Genomic DNA, 22,420 nt, shown 5'->3' on the forward strand with positions numbered 1-22,420 from the left:
GGAAGGAATGTCCTGTAAGTCCATATTTAGCTATTATCTAATTACTTTCAGTAAATGGAAAACAAAATAACTGGCACCAGCCATCAAAATACAAAAAAATACATTTATATGTGCATTTAGAACGACAAATTGTCATGGATTAAATTCAGCTTGGTTCAATTCAAAAGGGCAGATTTTACATTGACTTGTCCCGTTTTCAATTGTCTCCATCCCCTCTCTTTTCTTTTCTTTTTTTTTTCCTTTTTTTTACATTTATTAGTGTTTTTTTCAATCGTCTCCATCCCCCTCTCTTTTCTTTTTTACAGTTATTAGTGTTTTTTCAATGGTTTCCATCTCCCTCTCTTTTCCTGTAAGCTTTGTTTAATAACTGTATTTCTTCTTGGTAGCTGTCTCTCTCGACATGCTGCTTCTTGCTGTTCTGCCTGTGAGCTTCAACTGTATCTGGAATTGAAATGTTAATATCACTGTCAGGGTTGTTTGTCGGGATGAAAAGAGAATAAGAAGCTGTTTCCCCCAGATCACAAGAGACAAAACGATTCTCTTTCCGTGAATAGCGCAGGGATGGAGATCTGGCTTGAGTAGAAGATTGGCTTATATTGCTGATAATTGATACTGTGTCCATAGCTTCTTCATTTTCACAAATCTCAAGGACTTCTAAATGTATCTTCACATTGGTGTCTGGAAACTGAGTGGGAGAATCTTCCTTGCTTGGCTCGTGGCCTACGCTCTTTGACCGGTATACCTCAATCTTTTTGGATGTTGGAGTTATTTTTTGCCCTTCACTGCTTACCTCATAAGTTGATAAGGAAAGAGTTTTTCCAGTTGGTGCATGAAGAGATACTGTTCCTTGAAAAGCACACAGTGGTATTGCTAACGTTCCCCCTGAACGCTGAAAAAGAAAAAAGTTTGGTTTTTTTAACTCATTTATAGCTTAGATAGGTTTTTTATATATGGCAAGATGCATCATAATATGTTTTCAATATTTATCATATGAGTCACATTCAATAATATGTAAAAAAAGAAAACAACAGTCAACACCCAGTCATCTATTTTATTTCTTTCCAGTTCCAGAGGAGATTAGCTTTGACATTAATCAACATAGCATAATATGCTATATACTACTTGAGCCTTGAGCATTATTATCCTTCCTTAAAGGGAAGGAAGCAGAAATAGCGAGTATGCAGATATGCAGAACTGAAGGGTTATGTGGCCTTTTAAAGGAGAAATTCTACTTTTTACATGGCAAAGGAAAGTCCATTAGAAAAAACACTCACATTCAGCATAAAATACAATCCTTATTTAGTAATGTAGGTTAGAACTGACAAAAACCTGGCTTCCAATAAACTTCCTTTATCTGCAGACCTGGAGGCTGCCATTGTTGTCAGTGATATGATATTTTGGGTGATGTTCCCTGTGCAAACACCACACTGACCTAATTCTTTATGGCAATGCTAATGAAGTCCATTCCTCCATAGATTTTAATTTAAAGTACCCAGCTGAGTGATTAATGCTGATCCACTCTGTTGTTTACCACAGGTAATCACTAACAGTATGATAAGGAGTCAGGTGTTTGTCTAGTAGATTGGACTAAGATAACACAGCTAGGACAGCTAGAAGGCTATTGTGCAGCTGCCTGGAAACATATCACACCAGCAGGTTATGCAAGAACATTTAAAAAAAAACAAAAAAACAGTATACTACATATTTTTAATCCAATACGCGTAATATAAAACAGTTGTGAGTTCTCATTTAACCTTCACTTGCCAGTCAGAGTCAGCTTCATGCTGACTTTCAGAATTTCTCTGTGGAAGAGACAGGACATGGTTTATGCTGACATGTTATGTCTAGTTATTTAAGACAACTTAACCAAGCCACTTCAGCTTATTTCATTAAAAGTCTAATGAGTTTTCCCTTTGGCTCAATGTTAGGATATTATAATGAATTGAGAAGAGTGAACAAGATGCCTACAAATAAATATGAGGTTAAGTAATAAATTGGGTGTACACATAGCCCACCACAAAATGCAGCCTCTGATGCGTCACAGAATACCCCACCTAACAAACTTAGGAGTAATTATTTACTATGGCTTAAAGGTAAGCAGTCAATGCAACAAAGCATTGGAACAAGCAAGCAGGGTGCTGGGTTGTAGAGCGAGAGGCATTATTAGCAGGATGAGGGAGGTGGTTCTTCCACTTTACAGATCTCTGGTCAGGCCTCACCTACAGTATTGTGTACAGCTCTGGAGTTCAGAGGAGGGCGACCAAAATGGTAAATGGTTTGTAAGACAGAAATTATCAGAAAGACTAATGGTTCTTAATATGTATAGCTTGGAGGAAAGAAGACTCGGACCTTAATCAATCCTTGGTCTAGTCTTAGATACATGATTAGGCCCATGCTTGATTAAATTCCCTCAATGTTTTATCCTCTACCACTGTTGGGAGAATGTTCCTCTTATTCATCTCTTTCCTAGTATAGTTAAATGCCCTTATATTGCATCTAAATGTATATCTGCATGTATAAGAAATGCACCCTATATGAATTCCATGGGAGCAGTCATCTTAACTTGCTGATCACATGATTATTCCTCCTAATAATATAATTTGGGCGAGGAAAATGAGACTTTAGGACAGGAAATAGATCTGTGGTATAGCTTCCGTATCATTTTTCCCCACACCATGCATCCTTCAGAGGTGGCATGCCATGACATGAGCATGCACAGAGGATGTGCGGTATGAGCTAAATTCCTGGTATGTGAGGGGTTTTTAGGCCAGACCTAGAGACCCAACCCCCATAAATACACCACAGACTACACTGATTACAAAACAAAAAGATAAACTATAGGTGATTTAAATTTAGTAATGGAAACAGCTGTGACTGCAACAGCCCCCCTTTAAATGAGGTATCGCAGTATGATTGTATGTTATAGCATTAATTCTGTTATTACAGGAGATGTCTTAGATTAAAGCTCTTTAGCCAACTGGACATTAAGTTGTGGCCAACACAGCAGTGTATCCCATGTGGGAGGAGAAGAGTAGCAGCAGAAAGAATATGTGTGTATGTATTTGTTAAAGCGCCTTTGCGTGTTCATATGTATGTGTGTTAGATATAGGGGGCCATGATGAAATACCGCACCCAGATGCCACTAACCCTAGGCTTCCCCCTGTTCTCATAATCTGTGCTTATGGGAAGACCTTAAGGCAGAGTGATGGGTGAAGCAATGAGTGGGAGAGTGGGATGAGTATGGGAGCCCAGGCATCAAACATGTACAGGGCCACAAGATTTCTGATGGCAGCCCTGACCACAGTATTGCTCATTTATTCTCAATAAATATGACAGCATGTGGAGTAGCTCTCTGCTATCATGTCTCTTAGAATGTAGGGCACAATTTTCACTTGAGGACCATATTTGCCAATGCATTAATTTTTCACAAACTCTGAGATTCCTAATCCCGACAGTTACCTTTTCGTAGAACATAATTTATTTTCTTTTCAGCCTATAGATTTTGAAACCATTACATTTTGTGTTTTTTAATTCTTTAGAATTCTTACATTACATTTTCATTAATAACTCTGACATAGTTTTTTTTTTCCTCTGCATTTTATGTGAGCAGTTTTGAAGGACTGACTCCATGCTAAATGTCTTAGCCCTGTGAAGATGAAAACGCTTTAAAAAATAAATACACAATAGCTCTGTATAATACATGTGTTACTAGCATGGATGTATGATATTAATTTCTGGTAAAATAGCAATTTAAAGGATGGTGCAAAAATATGAATATCACACAACAGAAAAAATGTATTATATTAAACTGAAAGAATTATAAAGCAGGGTATCCATTGGTTGATGCCAGAGGAAGCCCCTGCAGGCGACCAATAGAGTCGCTTGCACGGCCCTTTAACTCCTGACGGCGAACCTTTCCGTTCCCGTTAACCCCTGCAAAGCTGCGTAGATAAGGTATGCTAGACGGGGAAGGGGCCAGGGAGATTAGTAAACGACGATGAACATGAAGATTCTTCGTGTTGTGTGTCTTCGTCTTCATATACGTTTTGCCGCCGCCATGTTAGTTTCTTCGGTATTCGGGCTGAACAATGAAAATGCACCCTTTGTGTTCATTTTCATGTTCGCCCGAATACGAATGCACAAGTCTAGTAGATACAGTAAATTCTTGAAGCATCTGCTCTCTCATTTTTAAGGGACAGCCTAATGTTCCCTACCATAGAAAGATTCATATTAAAGAGACCATGCAACTGTTGTATGAATTAAAGTGCATATGATGTATATATACAGTATATATAGCCATTAAATACATAGGTAGTACAGGACATATACTGAACATTAAGTAACTCTCTCCATATAATTTATTATCCTAATATTGTGGGTCTTTTTTAAAGAAGTGTATATATATATATATATATATATATATATATATATAATGCCCCCTATTGTGAAAGCACTATAGGTTCAGCTGGTGCTGTAAAAATAAAATATAATGTAATGTAAAATGATTTAGTATATGTTTGACTCATTGGCTGCGTTAGTATTGTATCAGACTCTCAAAGGCTTCTGTTCCTTGAGTACTTAATTGGTATATTTCCTGGAATGCTCCCAGTAATGGATCCAGTAAGTAGATGGGACTAAGCCCCAGGGGTGTCGCTAGCTCTGGGGAGGTGTGGGTGGAAAGTGAGTTTAACTGGATAGTAGTAGAAGATCAACACCACTCTAGCACATTGATGGGTTTGATGACCTGGTGATAATTTAAGTCTGTGAGTATTTAAAAGGTAAATCGTTAAGTTCATATACCTATAAAAAAATAAACGTACATACATTTTACAAATTAATTTTGCTCCCTATTGAGAAGACAAATACTCTAGTATTCTCAACATTTATATTGAGAGCACAGTGCCAAGAAATGTGAACGCAATTGTTCCTAAATCCTTCAATCTCATTTTGCTGCACGGTACACTGGGAGATAAATAGAGTAGCTCAAGGTTACAAGAAGCAGACACTGGATTGAAACCAGAATTCCAAGTATCAGGTTCAGCCTTGCCTTTACTATTGTTAAGTTGTCCTTTGTTAGCCTTCAAAGTCACAAACAGCAAAAAATACTGCATCATAATAAAGTTCTTCCCCCCTGCACCTTGACACATATTCAAAACTGCAGTCAATGCAGATGTATTATTTATGATCATTTATAAATAAGTACTAAAAACAGCTCTCTGTGTTAAATTAGTTACATCATAGAGACACAGAGCTGCCGCTGTAGCTTCAAGTCATGCCTTTTGAAGTATCAAGTCCGATTCTGGAGACTCCAGAACGTTATACGAAGCAACCTAACTACAAGATTGGTTTAATTTTCAGATTGCACAAAAAACGCAGCTTTCAGAGTTTTGTAGCCATGAATTTGTTGTATTTGTATCCTTTTTTGGACAGGAAAGAATGATATTTAAAAAAAATGGAACTGATAGAAAATCCTGAAAAGTTATACTTGTTGTAAAATTGTTGAGTGATTGTGTGATGTAAACATCATGACACGTGAACCAAATGGCTATTGAAATTTTTTACAATGGGGAATGAAAGTAGCACTAAGACTAGTCTGCAGATGATTATATTTTGTTTCAGACAACAATTATCCATGGAACTGCATTCTATGAAGTTTGGATTTTAAAGGGAAATATATGCCAGTATTATTACCTTAAATGGAAAGAAATTCCAATAAAAAATGAAATGACTTCTACTGGTCCAAAATGACAGCCTTTTGTGTGGAATGGATATGCTTTTGTTTCTCGCTGGTTACAATCTGGAATGACAGACTTGCTGGAATACTCCCTGAAATGCTTGAAATAAATCAAAGACGAATGATAACAAATCGAAAGACACTTTTATTGTCAAGAGTTGTCTTTTTTCTTATCATTTTCTTCTGGGATTTCCTGCATTTTTTCTTTTTTCTTTTAATTTGATTTTTATGTATAGTGATATATTTATCTTCAGCTCTGCCCTAGGCTTGACCTATGGCAGTACATCGACCCTAACACTAGACCCTCAGTTATAACTCCAATAGTATTATAAAACTTATTTTATAAAGTAGAATCTTAAAATATGGATATTTCAAAAACAAAGTGATTCAGCAAAGTACTTGAGGTAAGAATATTTCAAAGGAGATCAAACGTGAAAATGAGTGGTCATAATCTAAAACTAGAGGGACATAAGCGTAGATCTAATGTAAGAAACGTTTACTTTACTGAGAGGGTGGTAAATAAGTAGAAAAAGCTTTCAACAGAAGAGGTAGAAGTTAGAGATTTTTACAGCAGAAAAAAATGGCAGACCGGATGTACGGAATGGTTATCTGCCATCAAATTCCCAATTTGTGTAGGTATATTTATTAAGACAGTTATCTTAAGAAATTAAGTTTTTGGTTTTTAGTCCACTTCAAACAAATAGACTTGAATTAGATTTGTTTCTGGGCACCATTATCAAAATAACTTTTTTTTTTTTTTTTTTTTATCAAAGATTGCCTGACAAATCATTACGAGTCAAAAATGGAATACTTAGTATCACTGCAGAGAAAGCTAGAAGTGACTGGAGTAAGTGTATGTCTGGTGCAGTGCCATTATTGATTGGAAATGGAATTAGACGGCCTAAGGCATAACATGTTTACAGACAGCCAGTGGTGAAAACTGCCATTCTTACTGCAGAAATATGTATCAATTATCCCTACTGTGGTTGTCTACCTTGTTTGTAATTATAACTATTAAGAAGAGGACAAGGAAAAGCGATGTCAGTTATTTCTCAGTATGAGACATATAAACGTTTTCTCATTGATTGTGACAGTTAGAAGCATATAAATCAACTGCGTGGCTCCCATTTAATTTCTGTTATCAAAGCCAAGAGTTAAATATAAAATCATAAAAAAATCATGCTCTTTGAAGAAGTTTCTGTATGTGTCTGATGGTAGTCACGATTGTCAAATCCTTGCTTCTAGTTTTGTTTTCTGTTGCATCTGATGCTTCCACATCTAAAGCAGGTAGAAAAGTTCCACCCAAATCACAAAAGAAAAATAAATAATAGATTCCACCCAGCAAGAAATCTGGTACTTTGGTATTCAGATAAATAGAGTGGTTTTTTAGCCATCTGTACAGACTTTGTGGCTATAGACTCAATGATGACAACGCAATAAAGCAAGTAGAATGCTCTCCGACCAGGCCTCATCTTGACGATTGTGTACTGCTCTGGAGACCCCATTTCCAGAGGGATATTGACACATTAGAGAGAGTTCAATTGATGGCTACAAAAATGTTAAGTTGTTAGAAAGATAAAAATTATCAGAAAAAAGGGAGAAGGGAGATGTAATAGAAGTATTTGACAAAGTACGGGTGGCAAGCTTATTTGAAAGGAGGAGCAATATCTAAAACTAGAGGTCACCATCTGAAACTATAGCGTCAGAGGTAATGTAAAGACGTTCTACTTTACCAAGAGGGTAGTAGATAAATGAAACAGTCTCCCAGCAGAAGTGGTGGAGACTAATACAGAAAGCAAATTTTAATGGGCATGAACATATCCTATCCTATGGGACCAGACCAAGAACTGATGTCTCAAATTCTGTTTCTATATCCTGCCAATTAACTCTCTGAGGATGAATTCAAAGTAAGGCTTAGTTTGTGCATAGTGTGGAACAGATTTCCTCTAGACCATGAGGGGATACATGTGTGTTTTGTACTGGAATTATAGGAGAGCTGGATTCCCACCTTCCCACCTCTTGCCACCCGAATCAACATAGCATTATGGTAGCATCATAATGCTATGTTGAGGAGGCCATGTGGAAGTTGAAGTGGAGGTCTGTATTGAAACATCACAGACCCCCATTGATTTTAAGGCGAGTCAGGGGAGATCAGATGATCTCCCCAATGGCCAATGTAGCTACCTGGGATAGCTGGACAGTGTCGAAAAACAGGAATGTTGCTTGGTTGCTTTCATCAGCAAAACAGGGGCAACAAAGTATACTGTGTGGCCCATATGTTGTGCATGTCTGGATGCCAGCAAATAAAGTATATTACACCGATTAGCCATAACATTACCACCTGCCTAATATTGTGTAGGTGCGGCACAGCCTCCACTAGACTCTGAAGGTGTGCTGTGGTATCTGGCACCAAGACTTTAGCAGCAGATCTTCCTGTAAGTTGCATGGTGGGGCCTCCATCGATGGATCCTGGTGCCATGAGTTCTCCAGATAAGCAACTGTCAGCAACCGTGCCGACAATCGGCCCGCAGCCACTCAACTGAATACCCGTAGGTCGGTCCTCTGCCACGTCCACGCTGCAACTAGCCAGCGCGCGCGATCCCCGTCTCCTTTCTACTGCAGGAAGGAGGGGGCTGTGCGTGCTCCCGATGACGTCATCAGCCCGCGAACATTCAAAACCTAGCAGCTCCTGCTGCTGGGCACTTGGTATATTTTATCCCTGAGCGTTCCTGTATTTTGCTGTTCTAATTATTGTAGTGACCCAAGCTTGTTGAAATGGACTTTCATGAATTAATTGCTACCCTGACCCCGGCTTGTTTTACGGACTTTGAATCAGTTCTGGTCACCCTGACTCTGGCTTCCATACTGGACTCCACTGATTATTTACGATTACAGTGACGCACATGCACACACGGTCATCAACATGATGCAAAAGAAAACGTAATTCTTCAGACCAGGCCACCTTCTTCCATTGGTCCGTGGTCCAGTTCTTATGCTCACATGCCCATTATAGGGGCTTTTGGCAGTGGACAGGGGTCAGCATGGGAATTCTGACTGGTCTGCGGCTACACAGCCTCATACACAACACATTGTGATGCACTGTGTGTTCTGACACCTTTCTATCAGAACCAGCATTAACCTTTTTAAGCATTTTGAGCTAACGTAGCTAGTCTGTTGGGCCAGCCCTCACCCCCCTGTGTATCAATGAGCCTTGGCCACTCATAACCCTGTCGCCAGTTCACTGCTTTTTCATCCTTGGACACCTTTTGATAGGTACTGACCCCTGCAGACCAGGAATACCCCACAAGAGCTGCAGTTTTGAAGATGACCCAGTCATCTAGCCACCACAATTTGGCCCTTGTCAAATCACTCAGATCCCTACGCTTGTTTTTCCTGCTTCTAACACATCAATTTTGAGGATAAAATGATTACTTGCTGCTTAATATATCCCACCCACTCACAGGTGCCATGATAACTAGATTATCGATGTTATTCACTTCACCTGTCAGTGGTCAGAATGTTTTGGTTGATTGGTGTAGGAATTCTCATTAAAAGTCATCTCTAATGTGTTAATTTTACTAAAACATTTTAAAACCCATTTTTGATACATTTTATTTATGTTTTGTTTTTTGCTCTTTTAATTTAGTTCACTGCACAATAAGTGAAAACCATAACCAGTAACCTTCGCTTGAAATTCAAGGTGAAACAAAACATATAAACAGGTTTTACATTAGTATACCTCTAAATTCCTTAAGTCAACAAACTATTTGCTGCTTTCTCAAGGTAATTGATTATAGTGAATCATCCTAGTATGGGCTATTAAGTGGAAAAAGCTATAGATCTAGAACACAGGATTTATGATTTAGGTTTTCGGCTCTAATGGAAACACAATAATAAAACATGTGAACTTACCCACACTAAATTAGGTGGTTATTTTAAAAGCTGGCTTCTGTAGTGTGTTAATTGGATAACCTTGGGGCCTGTTCATAAAACCTGGAGTCTGCAGGCCAGCAAGGTCAGCCCTACCATATAGGTGTACTACATGGGCTCTCCAGGTCAGCGTAACAGCATATCTCCCTAATTACTATAGATGATACTCTAGCAATATTTGTAATTGAATAATGCAAAGTTAATTTGTAAGGTTTTCTGGATGCCATCTCATTGATCTCATTGATTTAACTATGCAATAGGCAAATACAACTTGCAAGAGAAGCTCAATGAGATTAGCCTTTAAAATGTATAGTAATATTAATAATAGTCTAATGTGGTGCTTATTTCTTGGATAGTTATAAAAAAAAAGCAACAACATAATTTTGATGAAGGAAAGATTATTACTCGTCATATCCAAGTAATACAGAATGGGTTTTCTCTTAAAGAACACTAGTGAAATGGATTTTTCAATGAGGCATTTTATTTACAATGTCATCCATGTCCTTGAAAGGGACATTGAACAGTGATTAATGTGTTTAGGAGTCTATGGAAACAGGTACATCTCTAAGACCCTAGTCTCTCACTCATTTCCCCACCCCAAACCTTTCATTAATGGATAACCTTCTGTAGAGGTCGATGTGACATTTAATGGGATTGGATAAAACATTGTCCACAGATTAGAATGGAAATCATGGTCATCTACACACCAACTACTAGGATCCCTTGGTCAACCTGAGATCCAATTGTTTTATTCCAGGAAATAGTGACAGCAAAATTGCAAGCAGTCTAATGGTGCTTTTAATTTGTACGTAGCTAGTGCCATTAACAGCAATGTAGTCCTGTTAATTTAGCAGAAGCTATAATTTCTTTTCATTTCTAATACTATATATAGTTTATTTTGTAAGTGAAATAAAGAATTGTTTCACGTATTAGTGCTTTCTTAATTCATTATATAATTACTAATGCTAGTATGCAATAACAATAAGATATATTTAATGTGTGGTTCTTATTTATAGAAATCATGTTTCCATAACATAATGCACATTGTTCACTAAACCAATATCTTCTGCAATTCAATATTCAAGGTTGTTATATTGATTGAATCTTCACTTCCCAATATGATAAAAAGAGGCGACTGTCCGGAAATTAATGTTTAAATAAATAACCAGCAAAACCAACGTAATTTAGATGAACTGTTAACAAAATACTTTAGTTAACATCTGTTTTCCCAGCAGTCAAGAACCCAGAGCAAGACGTGATTTAATCCAAATTCAACCTAACTCAAGTCATACAATATACTGTATAGGTAATAATGTGCCAATTAAAAAAAAAAAGTTAATTGCAGTAAATCTAGAATATAACTTTACCTGTCGAGGAGTTCGTTCAGATTTACTTCTGCACCACTCCCAGTCCGTGAGCTCAGGTTTATGACCTTCTTCATGGGATAACCTTCTTTCCTGCCCTTCATAAAATGTAGACTTATCAAAATGTCTGACATCATCTCTTTTGAAAACGCCAATTTTTTCAGAAAGTAGACGTCCAATATCCTTGTCTTGGTCAGATTGTATCTCTGTTCCAAGCATCTTGAGTTTACCCACATCTGAAAGCATTGAGCTGTCCATGAAACTTATGGTGCTGAAATCTAAAAGAGCCGGGCTAAGAATTCTGTCACTTCGAAGCTCATTGGGGTTTTCGTAGTCATAGTTAATCAAGTTATGGTATGATATAGAGTTTTCTCCTGGTACATGGTTTTCTTGTGATATCTTATAAATTCCATAACCTTTATTAAATGATAAATTGAAATCAAATCTTCTTTTTTTGGCTAGAGGAAGAGGAGACATAATGTTATTGTCAGTAAAAAAATAACACATTGAACGCAAAATGATGTGAGATAGCAGAAAATGTTCTGTTTCTTCACACAATTGTTTCTTGTTTTTTCTTTCACTTAGGGGTGAGTGATCAACTTGTACAAATTAAAGGGTTTTTAAGTTTATTTTAAGTCAACCAGTCTCCAAATAACTTTGCTATGAAAAAAACTGTTACAGATTAGAAGCTAAAGGTTTAAAAGGCTTTTGTCTTTCATGTGTAATTAATAGATTCAACCTTTTATTTTTAAATTTGATAGATCTATGTTTACTTACAGTATCTGTTCTAATGGAAAAATGGTCAGGACATATTTATTAATCCATTATGTTATTTAGAGATTAAATCATAATACTAAAGGTGAGTTATCAGTATATAAATTTTATTTTGGGGTGCTTTTTTGTTTGAATTGCCTTCTTATAGCATGCCAGCATGTCTTTGTTTGATGTTGAGGGTCTATATTCATTACGACCTTCATGCAAATATTGTTGGATCAACTTTGTTTATTTACCTTGCAATGTCTTTTCAGGTTTATGTTTTTGAAAATCTGACCAGTATTTTTTTTATTTTAAATAAATTAAAGAAACGGCCATTGGGCCAAACTTTCCCATATACAGCCACGTGAAAAATAAATTACACCCTCTTTGAAGTCTATGGTTTTACATATCAGGACATAATAACAATCATCTGTTTCTCAGCAGGTTAACTTTTTGGTGGTGTCTTCTTTAACCTATTTATTTTATGTAACTGACTGAAAACCGAAAATAATTTATAGTTCAGATTTAATGTTGGAACAAAAAGAAGGAATTTTTGATTTCATACAAATGAAATCATCAATATAGTGAAGGAAAGAAAAGATGACCCCTTGAACAATGAGAGTAAACAACTAAAATATTATGGTAATTGAGGTTTTGACAAATATAAATGGAACAAGATTAGAGGTGTGGGAAACATGCAGATACAAAAATCAAAGAAAGTCCTAGACAACAAAATCATAAGGGTAAAGTGACCTTGGAATTAAACACACAGCAGCTCATTAGTTACTTTCGTCAGTGATGTTTCAGTAGCATGCTGTGAGTAAAAACTTTTTTGTTAAGAGTCAAGAGGAGACGAGAGGCATTGAATATTACCTCAAAAACACTACTCTCGGGAGAAGAAGAAGCAATGGTTTTTTTTAAATTGAAAATTACTATGGAATTGGACATTAGAAGTTGGAAAAGGCTTACCATGTAAATGTAATCAACAAAGCTTTTAATTCAGTGATAATTCGCTACAATGATTGCCCAATGAGATTTCACTGTATTGCTTTTAGTTAATCCAACTAGACTGAGAACGGGTTGATGCCAGACATCTGTGGTAGGAAAATTATTTGAAAGCTTGTTGAGGCGTAATATTCAGGAATAATATCATTAGTAAGAACCAATAATGTTTAAGAAGGACAGATCTAACAATATAGATTAGAATATTTTGCTTAGTGTGCTTTATTTGAGATAGACTTAGAATAGTAAGCAATTTTGCTTGCGCCTAGATTGACTAGGTTGACAACTGACTTAAAGAGTTTACAGAGTTGAAGTTATCCAGCTGGACAAAAGTGGTAAGTGGAGTAACTCAGGGACTGTACAAAGAACAAGAGGTCAGCCGTTCACACTTGGGGAAAGTCATTTTCACTTAAAGCAATAAAGATGTGGAATTCACTACCTACAGTTAATGAAACAATAGATACTTTTAAATATAGGGTGGGTAATACTGTTTTAGCAAACATGAAAATACAGGGATATAACTGGTTATAAGGACAATTAGTAATAGCTTGTTGATCCAGTAGGAAATCAAATTGCCAGTTTGAAGTCAAGGTCAAACATGATGGACTTTACCAACCTTAATTTCAATGTTATTATTTAGACACAACAACTTATAGAGAGTATGTTTAAAAATTAGGGATGCAAGATTCTAAACCACAATTAACTCATAAGAATCCCTTTATAGATTTAAAGCAAAGGCCAGTAAGATGTTACTTACTAACAAAGGAAAATATAGAAACCTTAATTTATATCCTGTAAAAGGGGAAAGGGGAGCCGCAAAAAAGTTGATTGACTTTTTAATAAAAAGATAAAAGCAGAACTAGAGGGCATGATTTAAAGTTAGAGGGTGAAGACTGAGCAGCAATGTAAGATCAATCCACTTTAACCAAAAGTGTAGTAGATTCACCTTGGATAGATTTCTAGTGGAAATAGTAAAGAAACAGCATAATAGAACTGAAAGTATTGGGAAGTTCGTAAAGCTATTCAAACTGATAATTAAGTAAAAATTTATTTAAGAAGAGGAGACTAGATGGGCAAACTGTTTTAAATTCCATCAATATCTATGTATCTATAGTCAGGTGGCTGTTGCGTTTCCATGACTTTTAGCAGCTAGAATGCAGGGCTTATTGAATTTGGTCGCTTAGGAGATATAAACTTTATATGCCTAGATTCTAAATTGCCTTTATTTCCTGAACTTGTTGCAGATTTCCAAAGAAAACATAAATTAGATTATTAAATATAAAACATCCCTAGTAAATCACTTTATATAGTAATAACAGAAAACAATTAGATTGTGGTAGGGTGAACATAAGCATTCTACATTTACTGTTATAATGTTATATGGTTAGTGTACTTGCCTATGGCTCATACTTTGTGAAAGTAAATGCATTGAAAAAAATCATCCTTAACAGATTAGGTGAAAGACATGTGCTTTAAAGATCCCGTCTTTCATCAGCCAATACTTTTGATTAGATTTCACAATTGACTCTATAAACAAAAAACCCTACATAAAATAAAATATATGAAAGCTCAATGTTTAGTAAATAAAATAAACAGGAAAAATGTAGACTTAGCTGTGCACAGTCTACTTAGAATTTAGAATAGGATTTTAGTTTTTAATAATAATATTTATAATAATAATAATTTGCCATAATTTTATATCCCTGTTTAACCACATAGTCTTTGCTTGATATGCATATATAGGGATTATGAAGTAATTACTTCTTTATGTTGTCTAAACACTTCTGATCACCAGATGTGAAATGTTAGCGTTTATCTGTTTGACATCTGAATTTAGAATTCAATAAGGATAGCAAAAGCTATTATGGTAATGTTTTACTATTGATTAAAGGATCTAGTGAATATCATTTTTGCGTATGGTTGTAAATAACATACTGGAGAAGTGTACCATAACCTACATCTCCCAAGGCAACACCATCTGCGCGTGGAGGTCCAAAAAGTCCACTAAATTACCCCATTCAGTCCATATCCCACCCATTGGATAGGGCTAATATTTGCACCCTCCCAGAACAATTTTTGTGGTCCCCCATGCATCTGTATAATTGTAACCGTATATCGCTTACACTTTTCAAAGATGAAAGCGTAGTGACTGGACCCTCCCAGTAAGTCTCTGTGCTATGTATTATAAAAGGCCATCCTTAGAGAGCAGAAGTCAAATAATAATGTAAGTTTTTGAAAGTCTAGTCACTGAACTATACATTATTTAGCCCATTCACAAAGAAGGATTTACCGGGAACAACCATATTATTCAATGTTTTTTCACTAATCTCCCGACTAGTCAAAGTGATCATATGAAAGGAAGATTCAGCGAGCCCCTAGTACCCTACTAAGTCTAATACAAAACATTCTGACAGCTTGATGCAACAGGTTTCCTGCAAGTTTACATCTTAGCTTCCTTAAGGGTATTGTTTGGCACAAGAAGGCTTTGAGGGTTTTCTTGGAAATCTTTTATTATTAACTTGTTCTTGTTGGGTAGGTTGAAAAGAACAATTATCTTCTTTTCTTATAAACTTTTAACTTGATTCATGTCATGGCACAAGAACGTTTATCTTCATCTTCTTTCACTACTTTTAGTAAGTTTGTACCTTGGTGCATTGTCCTGAATTACCTTCACAGACTTCCACCTCTGCAGTACAATATAGTCAGCACATGTAAAGGCTGTTAACAGCTGTAACAAGATCCTGGAAGACATGCACATCCATTGGTGGTATATGGCATGGGATTGGTAATCTCACGTTTCAGATAAAAATCAACATCATTGGTTTAGATTAGAGAGCCTTAAAGAACTGCTTATTTTCCTTTCCTTCCAACCTGGCTGCTATATTTTAAGTGTCATTGTGTTGTATACTTAAGTAGTTAAGTAGTGGATGCCTTATTTATTGAAAATATATTTAATAAATAAAGCAAAGGTTCTCTATTTGTTTCTTGACTGTGTTGCATACAAATGATAATTCTCTGTATGTATATTAGTAGTGGGACAGTCAGTGAGTGTCATCTATCTTCTTTCGCTGCTATCCTTGTTTGACACCATAGAGGAGCATGGCTAATGACCCACATCCAGCCAAAACTGTGGAATCCACCCTTTGTTGCTCTCTTAGCAGTCAAAATGGGTGAATTCCAATATATATATATTCCCTCCCCAGGAGTTGAGTAGCAAAATCAGTTGATATTTGTATACCATGGGCTTAAAATCAGTAAATTTTGTGGGATAATTACAGTTCAGGTTTCAGGATTTTAACGGTGAAATAATTGTCAGACAACATTCATTGAGACATGGTTTGAAGCCACTTTTCAGACTGCGTGCAATAAAAATGAGCCCTTTATCTATTACATACGAGTCATTCCTCATAGGTAGAAGTGGATGGTGGAAAATTCTTAATACTTCACAACTGCAAAATCATCTCTTACCAATATAATCTTTTAGTTTGGTTACCAAAATATTGAATTGCATTATCTGCATATAAGAAGTTTAGTAATATATATATTACTATTTATATTAGGTTAAGGCATTATGAGTAATGTGTGATAAGCTGGCAATTCAATAACTCCATAAAGCATATTGGAAGACTTTTTGTGGTATCAGTGTAGTGGGCAGGAGCTTATTTTTACTATTCAATTTTATGGCTGGCTGGTAAGAAGAATACAATTCTCAGAACATTCTCAAGGATAAAATGGAATGATTTGCATGGTTTGGACAGAGACACGCTAGAACAAATGTCTAGCACTGTTCCTGTAGTCATTAGCTTTAGGTCATTGAATGCCGTTGTTTATTCAGTAAAGAAGAAGTTGCTCAATTCGCAGTTTCATCGTACTGACTTCACTTTCTATATAAAGGACCAGCCCCAGTGAGTTTTTGCTCCAAGAATAGCTTGGATGCCCCTATATAAAGTATATTTAGATCAGTGAGGTTTCTTGAAAATCACTTCACTGATTGACTTAGACATTACTCCAAGAAAGATCAGCCTTTCCACAAAGAAAAAAAAATAGACAGAGATGGCTCTTTATATTAAATCCAGGGAGCTGAACCACAACTCTCTAATCGCTAAGGAGAGTTGCTATGAAAGTTGTGCAGGTAAGTTGCAGTTTCAAGTCCCTTAAACCACTCAACATTATTGTAACAAATATGGGGTGAGGACTGGAACCCAGTAGCAGAAACAGGACCAGAGGCAGGGTTGCAGAACTGGAACCAAGGACACAAAACCTATAAGAGATATGAAGAATCAGGATCTGAGGACAAGACTGGTTGAATACCAAATGGAAATGCCAGAGCCAATTTGAAGAAAGGGGTCAAACCAGTTCAAACCATACAGGAACATAAGTCAGAAGCAAAGTCAAGAACAAGCTGGGTCAAATTCACAAAAAACACTAGAAAGCGAACACAGGATCATTACGCCAAGGGCAAGCAGTAGCGTAGAGCTTCAGCTTTTATATGGCATTTCTGGGTTCACCAGAGGTCACAGCCATATAACTGGGACCAGTGACGTCACTCGCCTGCACACTGCCCTCGCACGGTTCCCACGGTTGTGGAGGTAAGTTCTGACAGTTATAAAGTGCCAAGGGGTCAGCTTGAAAAATCACGGACATCATTACCACCAAATTATAGCCAGGTACAGAGGGGCCACCACTGCATTAATACGTTTTTGGCGCCTCTAAGACCTGGTACCCCCTGTACTCCAGGGGTTGCAGGGGCCTGCATTATGACCCCTTTTGGGTCACTACATTTCTTGTTAATGTTTTGCTCTGACTAGAGAATGCCTGAATAGGAATTTTGGCAGGCAAGCGGCGGTTAAGTGTAAATACACTTAATCAGTAAGCACAGAACTAGCAAGGCTGGCTCCTGCTGACATCTGAGACTCCAGGCTGTTATTAGATAGACCGATCTCAAGTGTACTGGCAGAGAAATGTCATTGCCAGCCCAAAAATACTTGTATGTACTATGCGAGTCTGCTATTTGGCCCACTTCTTTAAGGATGTGAAAGTATGTCCTAAGTTTGTTATGCGGTTAATGAATAAAGCTGAAAAATCTTCCTACTTTTTTGCTGCAGCACCTAATTCCATATTTTTAGATATGGGCAAAGTTTTTTCATCTAACTGTATTAATATAATGTTAAAACTATTGACCCAACAGTTTTAAATAAAAATGACCAAGGTTACCAAGTCTTTCGGTGTTTAAATATTCATAGCTTTGCCATTTAATTGCTCAAGCTATGAGACTTAACCTAAAATTCAACTTCAAGTCTTGCGAGAAATGATTTTCTATTTGATGATTAATAATAATTTGCGTTCTACTTTCGCATTCTGTTTACAGGAGTGGTCAAAGGGGAATTGTTGCTATCTCAGCTTCCAGCATAAGTAAATTAAATTACTGAAACTACCTATAGCTTGTGCATATTGTTTGCCAATCAGTATAATTTCTTGGAGATACTTAGTTTAAAGGTTCACCTAATGGAAGCTGAGATTAGTAACAGTCTGAAGCAGAGCCAGCATAATTTAATCAATTTGCAATAAAAAAAATAAACTGTTTCCTTGGTTGAGTTCTCACCAATGACTATGTCATGGCTTTGTTACATATACATTGCATAACCGGTTTATGACGTCAACATATGCAAATGAAACTAAAGTTTCTCCTACTTAGGCACTTGCCCATGGAAGAAGGCAAAAAAAAGTCACTTTTCACTGTACTTTTGTATTAGTGCAGTTTGTTTTTCATTGCCTTCTTATGTGTAGCCTTTAAGCATTCTCAATCATCTCGCTGCTTTGTCTCTTGTTTTAATCTACTGAATGTGCAGTACTTTGTACAAGTCTTTGTTTTTTGCAGATGTCTGATATTGGATAAATAAAAACACATTTACAGTCTGAATGGATCAGTATGTTCCTTTTTACACTATAATGTCAAATATTTTACAAAGATTATGTTACTGCGCAAAGCACAGCATACGGGTATACTGGATTTACATATTGCCATACCCCAGGAACTCTTTAGGTTTTTCATCAGGGTCTCCAGGTCACACTGTTCCAGGCAGCGGGGAGTGGTGCTTGGTCATGTCCACCTACTGCTTATTTACCTCCCATCCTCCACTCACCAAAGGCTTTCTGAAGCTAGCCTTGCTCATATACATGGCTAGCCTCACCTTCAACTGCCATGACCCTTTAAAAAGCCCTATAGGTAGACTAACCTCAGAACTTCCCAGCTATGTATATCACCCTATAACATATACCGTTCTCAAATATCTTGAATTTTTGTGTGTATTTTTATCCTGTACATTAGAATTTTATCCAGTGTTATCCAATAAAATATTATAACAATGTATACTTTTCCATATAAAGGAAGAAACAAGCAACATCTAAAAGTCTTACTTTGTGTATCTTCGGGTGTTATATATGCGTTTCGCTTGCAGTTAATGATGCAGCCACATGGTAGATGACTCCAGTGCTCAGACAAAACAAACAGTGGAGTGATGGTGGCTGCCAGCAAAGTCAACAGAAAGCTCAGGGTATCAAAAGAAGGGGTCTGAAAGCCAACAATATGCTGCACCACCATTTGTATCTGTAAGGAGATTTAACACGGCAAACATTTCAATATCAAAAAGTAATAGCAAGAATTATAAAAAGTCTCATCAAAATTCCAATGTAAAATACAAATATTGACTGTGATACAGAAGATGAGATTAAGCAGTTGCTAACTACACTATATTACATTATTGTAGACCAATCCACTCCTTCCCTCTCCTTGTGTGACATATGCATCTATCTTATCTGTCTGTCTGTCTATCTATCTATATATATATATATATATATATATATATATCTGTCTTATGTCGTAGAGTACGTTCACTAAATAGGCTATACCTGCAAAGTTTATATAAAAACACTCTCACTTCCTACATAGTGTTAGCACTTATCTCGTTCCTCCAGTGTGTCTAAAGTATTCATAAAAATTACAGTGGTGATATTATTATTTATTGATTTATAAAGTACCACCGCATTCTACAGGCTGCACAATGGGTAAACAGCACAGAAGTAGTTCATCGGGTAACAATTTGTGCTTACAGAAAACTCCATTGTACAGTACTGAATAATAAAGGTGCTGCTATTATGCCTAGCAAAGACATTTAGAAACAGTTTACTAGATTGAACAGTTCTGTAGTATAAACCAGCAGTCTTTAAATTTAAGATATCAGAAGTAAATAGTGGTGTGGAGTAGCCCACATAAAAGTTTGCTTCATAAACAGGTATGAAACAAATTGCAATTAGCCAGAAGTTGTCGTTGGTATAGTATGACTCCTTGAACATGTTATTGCAGCCCAGTCTCAGAGTGAGCATACCCTGGCTGTGCGGCAATGAGACTGCATGTGCATCTGTTTATTTAACTAGTTCACTGACAATGAATGCCTGGCAACAATACTAAATAGCTGTTACATAGAGGAGGCTAACCTATCGAATGACGTTGATTTTCTTTTCATGTTAAACATAGCACAGCTAGTTTAAAAAAAACAAAAAAACATTTCCTACATGTACAATGCGATAAAGCTTTTTCAGGAGAAAAAAATATTGTATCCCTAATATTCTCTTAGTTTTATCCCATTTGTTCTCCAGAATTTTTTAAATATGTGTTTCCTAAAGAATGCTGATATGTCTACGATTAGCGCTCATGACACAGAGCTCACATACCCAAGTACACAAAGTCTCGGCATGAAGAGACTGAAAGCTCTATAGGTTATGACCTAGTATTTTAAAGTATTTATACCTATCGTACCCCTTTCCTAAAGTGTCTTTGACTACTGTAACTTGTTTTATGACTACACTTATTATACTCCCCCCTTTATTATACTGTGAATTGGAAAGGGCTAACTACATTAATGCTGTTGACGCTAAATATATGAAATCATGTATGCACGTGAGATTCTGTAGGCACTGAAAGATTTCTGGTTTAATGCATTTTACCACAGGGTTGGGCTAAATACTGTGGGATTATGGTTATTATGTTTCTGGCTAGTTAAGGATAACTAGAGTTGTACCCAGAAGACCCTTTCAATGGTTTTGGATTCTGGACCCTGCACTAACAAACAGTGACCAACCTTGCGCAACATAAGTATTGTTAACTCTCTAACCCTTAGAAGGTTATGTGTACATAAAACATGGATTTGTATTTTCTACAGCACTTACAGGTAAGCTATTGTAATAAGAGGGGAAGTAATGCATCTTTACCATGATTGGAAGCCAAAGAATAACTTTGGTCAAAGCAAGGATAAGAGAATATCGCTTCTGAGCAAAGATTACTGTGATACTCCGGCTACCTCTCTTGCTGTCTGTGCAGTGCTGGTCATCAATGCTTCCATCAGCGTGGCTCCTCTTGACCACTGCCTCGGAACTTACACATTTCTCATTTAAATTCTTCAAAGAATGGCAAATAGGATTATCAGGAGACACCGACGAGGAATTGCTGCCCAGAGGTGTGCTTGGAGTCAGATAACCTTTAACAGTATCTCTGTGATTCACATAGGGTAGCTGCTGGTGACCATCTGAACACAGCAACTGGTGAGTGAGTGGGACAGATAGCACTGTCAGAATACAGAAGCAGAGAGCATATATTGCAAACAAAAACAAAATATAAGTACTGGTGTAATCAAGAAGGCATCCCCAAGATGTAGCAGCAAATGTCCCCCAACCGAACAAAGGCAAAGAACATATTAATACACTAATGATCCAGATAGGCAAAATCACCCAAGATATTTTTACCCTCAGTTTGGGACTTTCACAGTTTCCTGATTTGTTAGCTGTGCAGAAATTGTACAAGATGATGGTCGATGCCTTTAAATTGCTTGATATTCCCTGAAACAAGTAGAGAAAAGCTGCAGTACTGCATAGGGGCTGAGAAAGAGACTGAGTGGTCCATTGCTTAAACAAGAAGACCGACACTGGAACAACAGTCACAAAGTCATCTACAGACAGGGAAGTTACAAACACAGAGAGAATAGACCGGCTCTTTGTCTTTGCCAACGAAACCAATGAAACAATGCTACCCACGAACACGAACAGAGTCAAGGTTAGTGTCAGAGAAAAAAGAAATGCGTTGAATGTGTCAGATGATTTCTGAAGGTCTGTAATATTGTGCTCTGTAATGACCCTTGTGTCATTTCCGTACAGAATCGTCGGTGACACAGACATCGTTCAAGCAAAATTCTGAAAACCGCTTCTTAGTACATCACACGGGAAGCTTGATATAAAACACCCATGTTTTTCTTCGTGTCCTATGTTTTCATCTTCTTCCACAAATCCACTGTTGGAAAACTTTTAAAAAAAAAAAAATTTCCCGTCAATCGTCCTAAAAACTATTCTTTGGGTGCACCAGAGAACATCTTAACGGAGAAACACAGAGCCAACTGCAGAAGATGAGTATTCAGATGATAGTAGTTGCAATCCTCGCATACCATTTCACGTTAAAATAAAAGAAAGGACATGTTCAGATTTACATTGGAACTTCAATGAATATAATCCATTTAGTGAAAATAGTGCTGGGTTTCACCGACACCATCCATCTCTTTTGGGGGAAAAAATGTAGAATATCCTGATT

General features: G+C 36.8%; 1 protein-coding gene across 1 annotated transcript; it reads right to left on the minus strand.

Annotated features, from left to right (window-relative positions):
• Window positions 1–319: 319 nt before the first annotated feature.
• Window positions 320–22,014, minus strand: LOC149300335 (putative G protein-coupled receptor 149). The gene is made up of 4 exons (XM_089485296.1): window positions 21,055–22,014; window positions 19,204–19,393; window positions 11,032–11,486; window positions 320–889 (listed from the first exon to the last, which is right to left on the minus strand). The coding sequence occupies exons 1-4, from the start codon at window positions 22,012–22,014 to the stop codon at window positions 320–322; spliced, it is 2,175 nt and encodes a 724-aa protein (XP_089341422.1).
• Window positions 22,015–22,420: the final 406 nt, after the last annotated feature.

Source organism: Sceloporus occidentalis, unplaced genomic scaffold (genome assembly GCF_023333645.1).
Source record: "Sceloporus occidentalis isolate IW3139 unplaced genomic scaffold, rSceOcc1.0.p SCAF_25, whole genome shotgun sequence".
In the NCBI taxonomy this organism is placed as follows: domain Eukaryota; kingdom Metazoa; phylum Chordata; class Lepidosauria; order Squamata; family Phrynosomatidae; genus Sceloporus; species Sceloporus occidentalis.

What these genes read in the sequence shown, in the direction of transcription:
- LOC149300335 (XM_089485296.1), bottom strand. Translation starts at nt 22,014, where the DNA reads ATGTCTGTGTCACCGACGATTCTGTACGGAAATGACACAAGGGTCATT. An exon ending in AACACCCGAAGATACACAAA is followed by an intron (nt 11,487 to 19,203) that starts GTAAGACTTTTA and finishes CTCTTCCTCTAG; the next exon opens with CCAAAAAAAGAAGATTTGAT. An exon ending in CTGAACGAACTCCTCGACAG is followed by an intron (nt 890 to 11,031) that starts GTAAAGTTATAT and finishes TTTCTTTTTCAG; the next exon opens with CGTTCAGGGGGAACGTTAGC.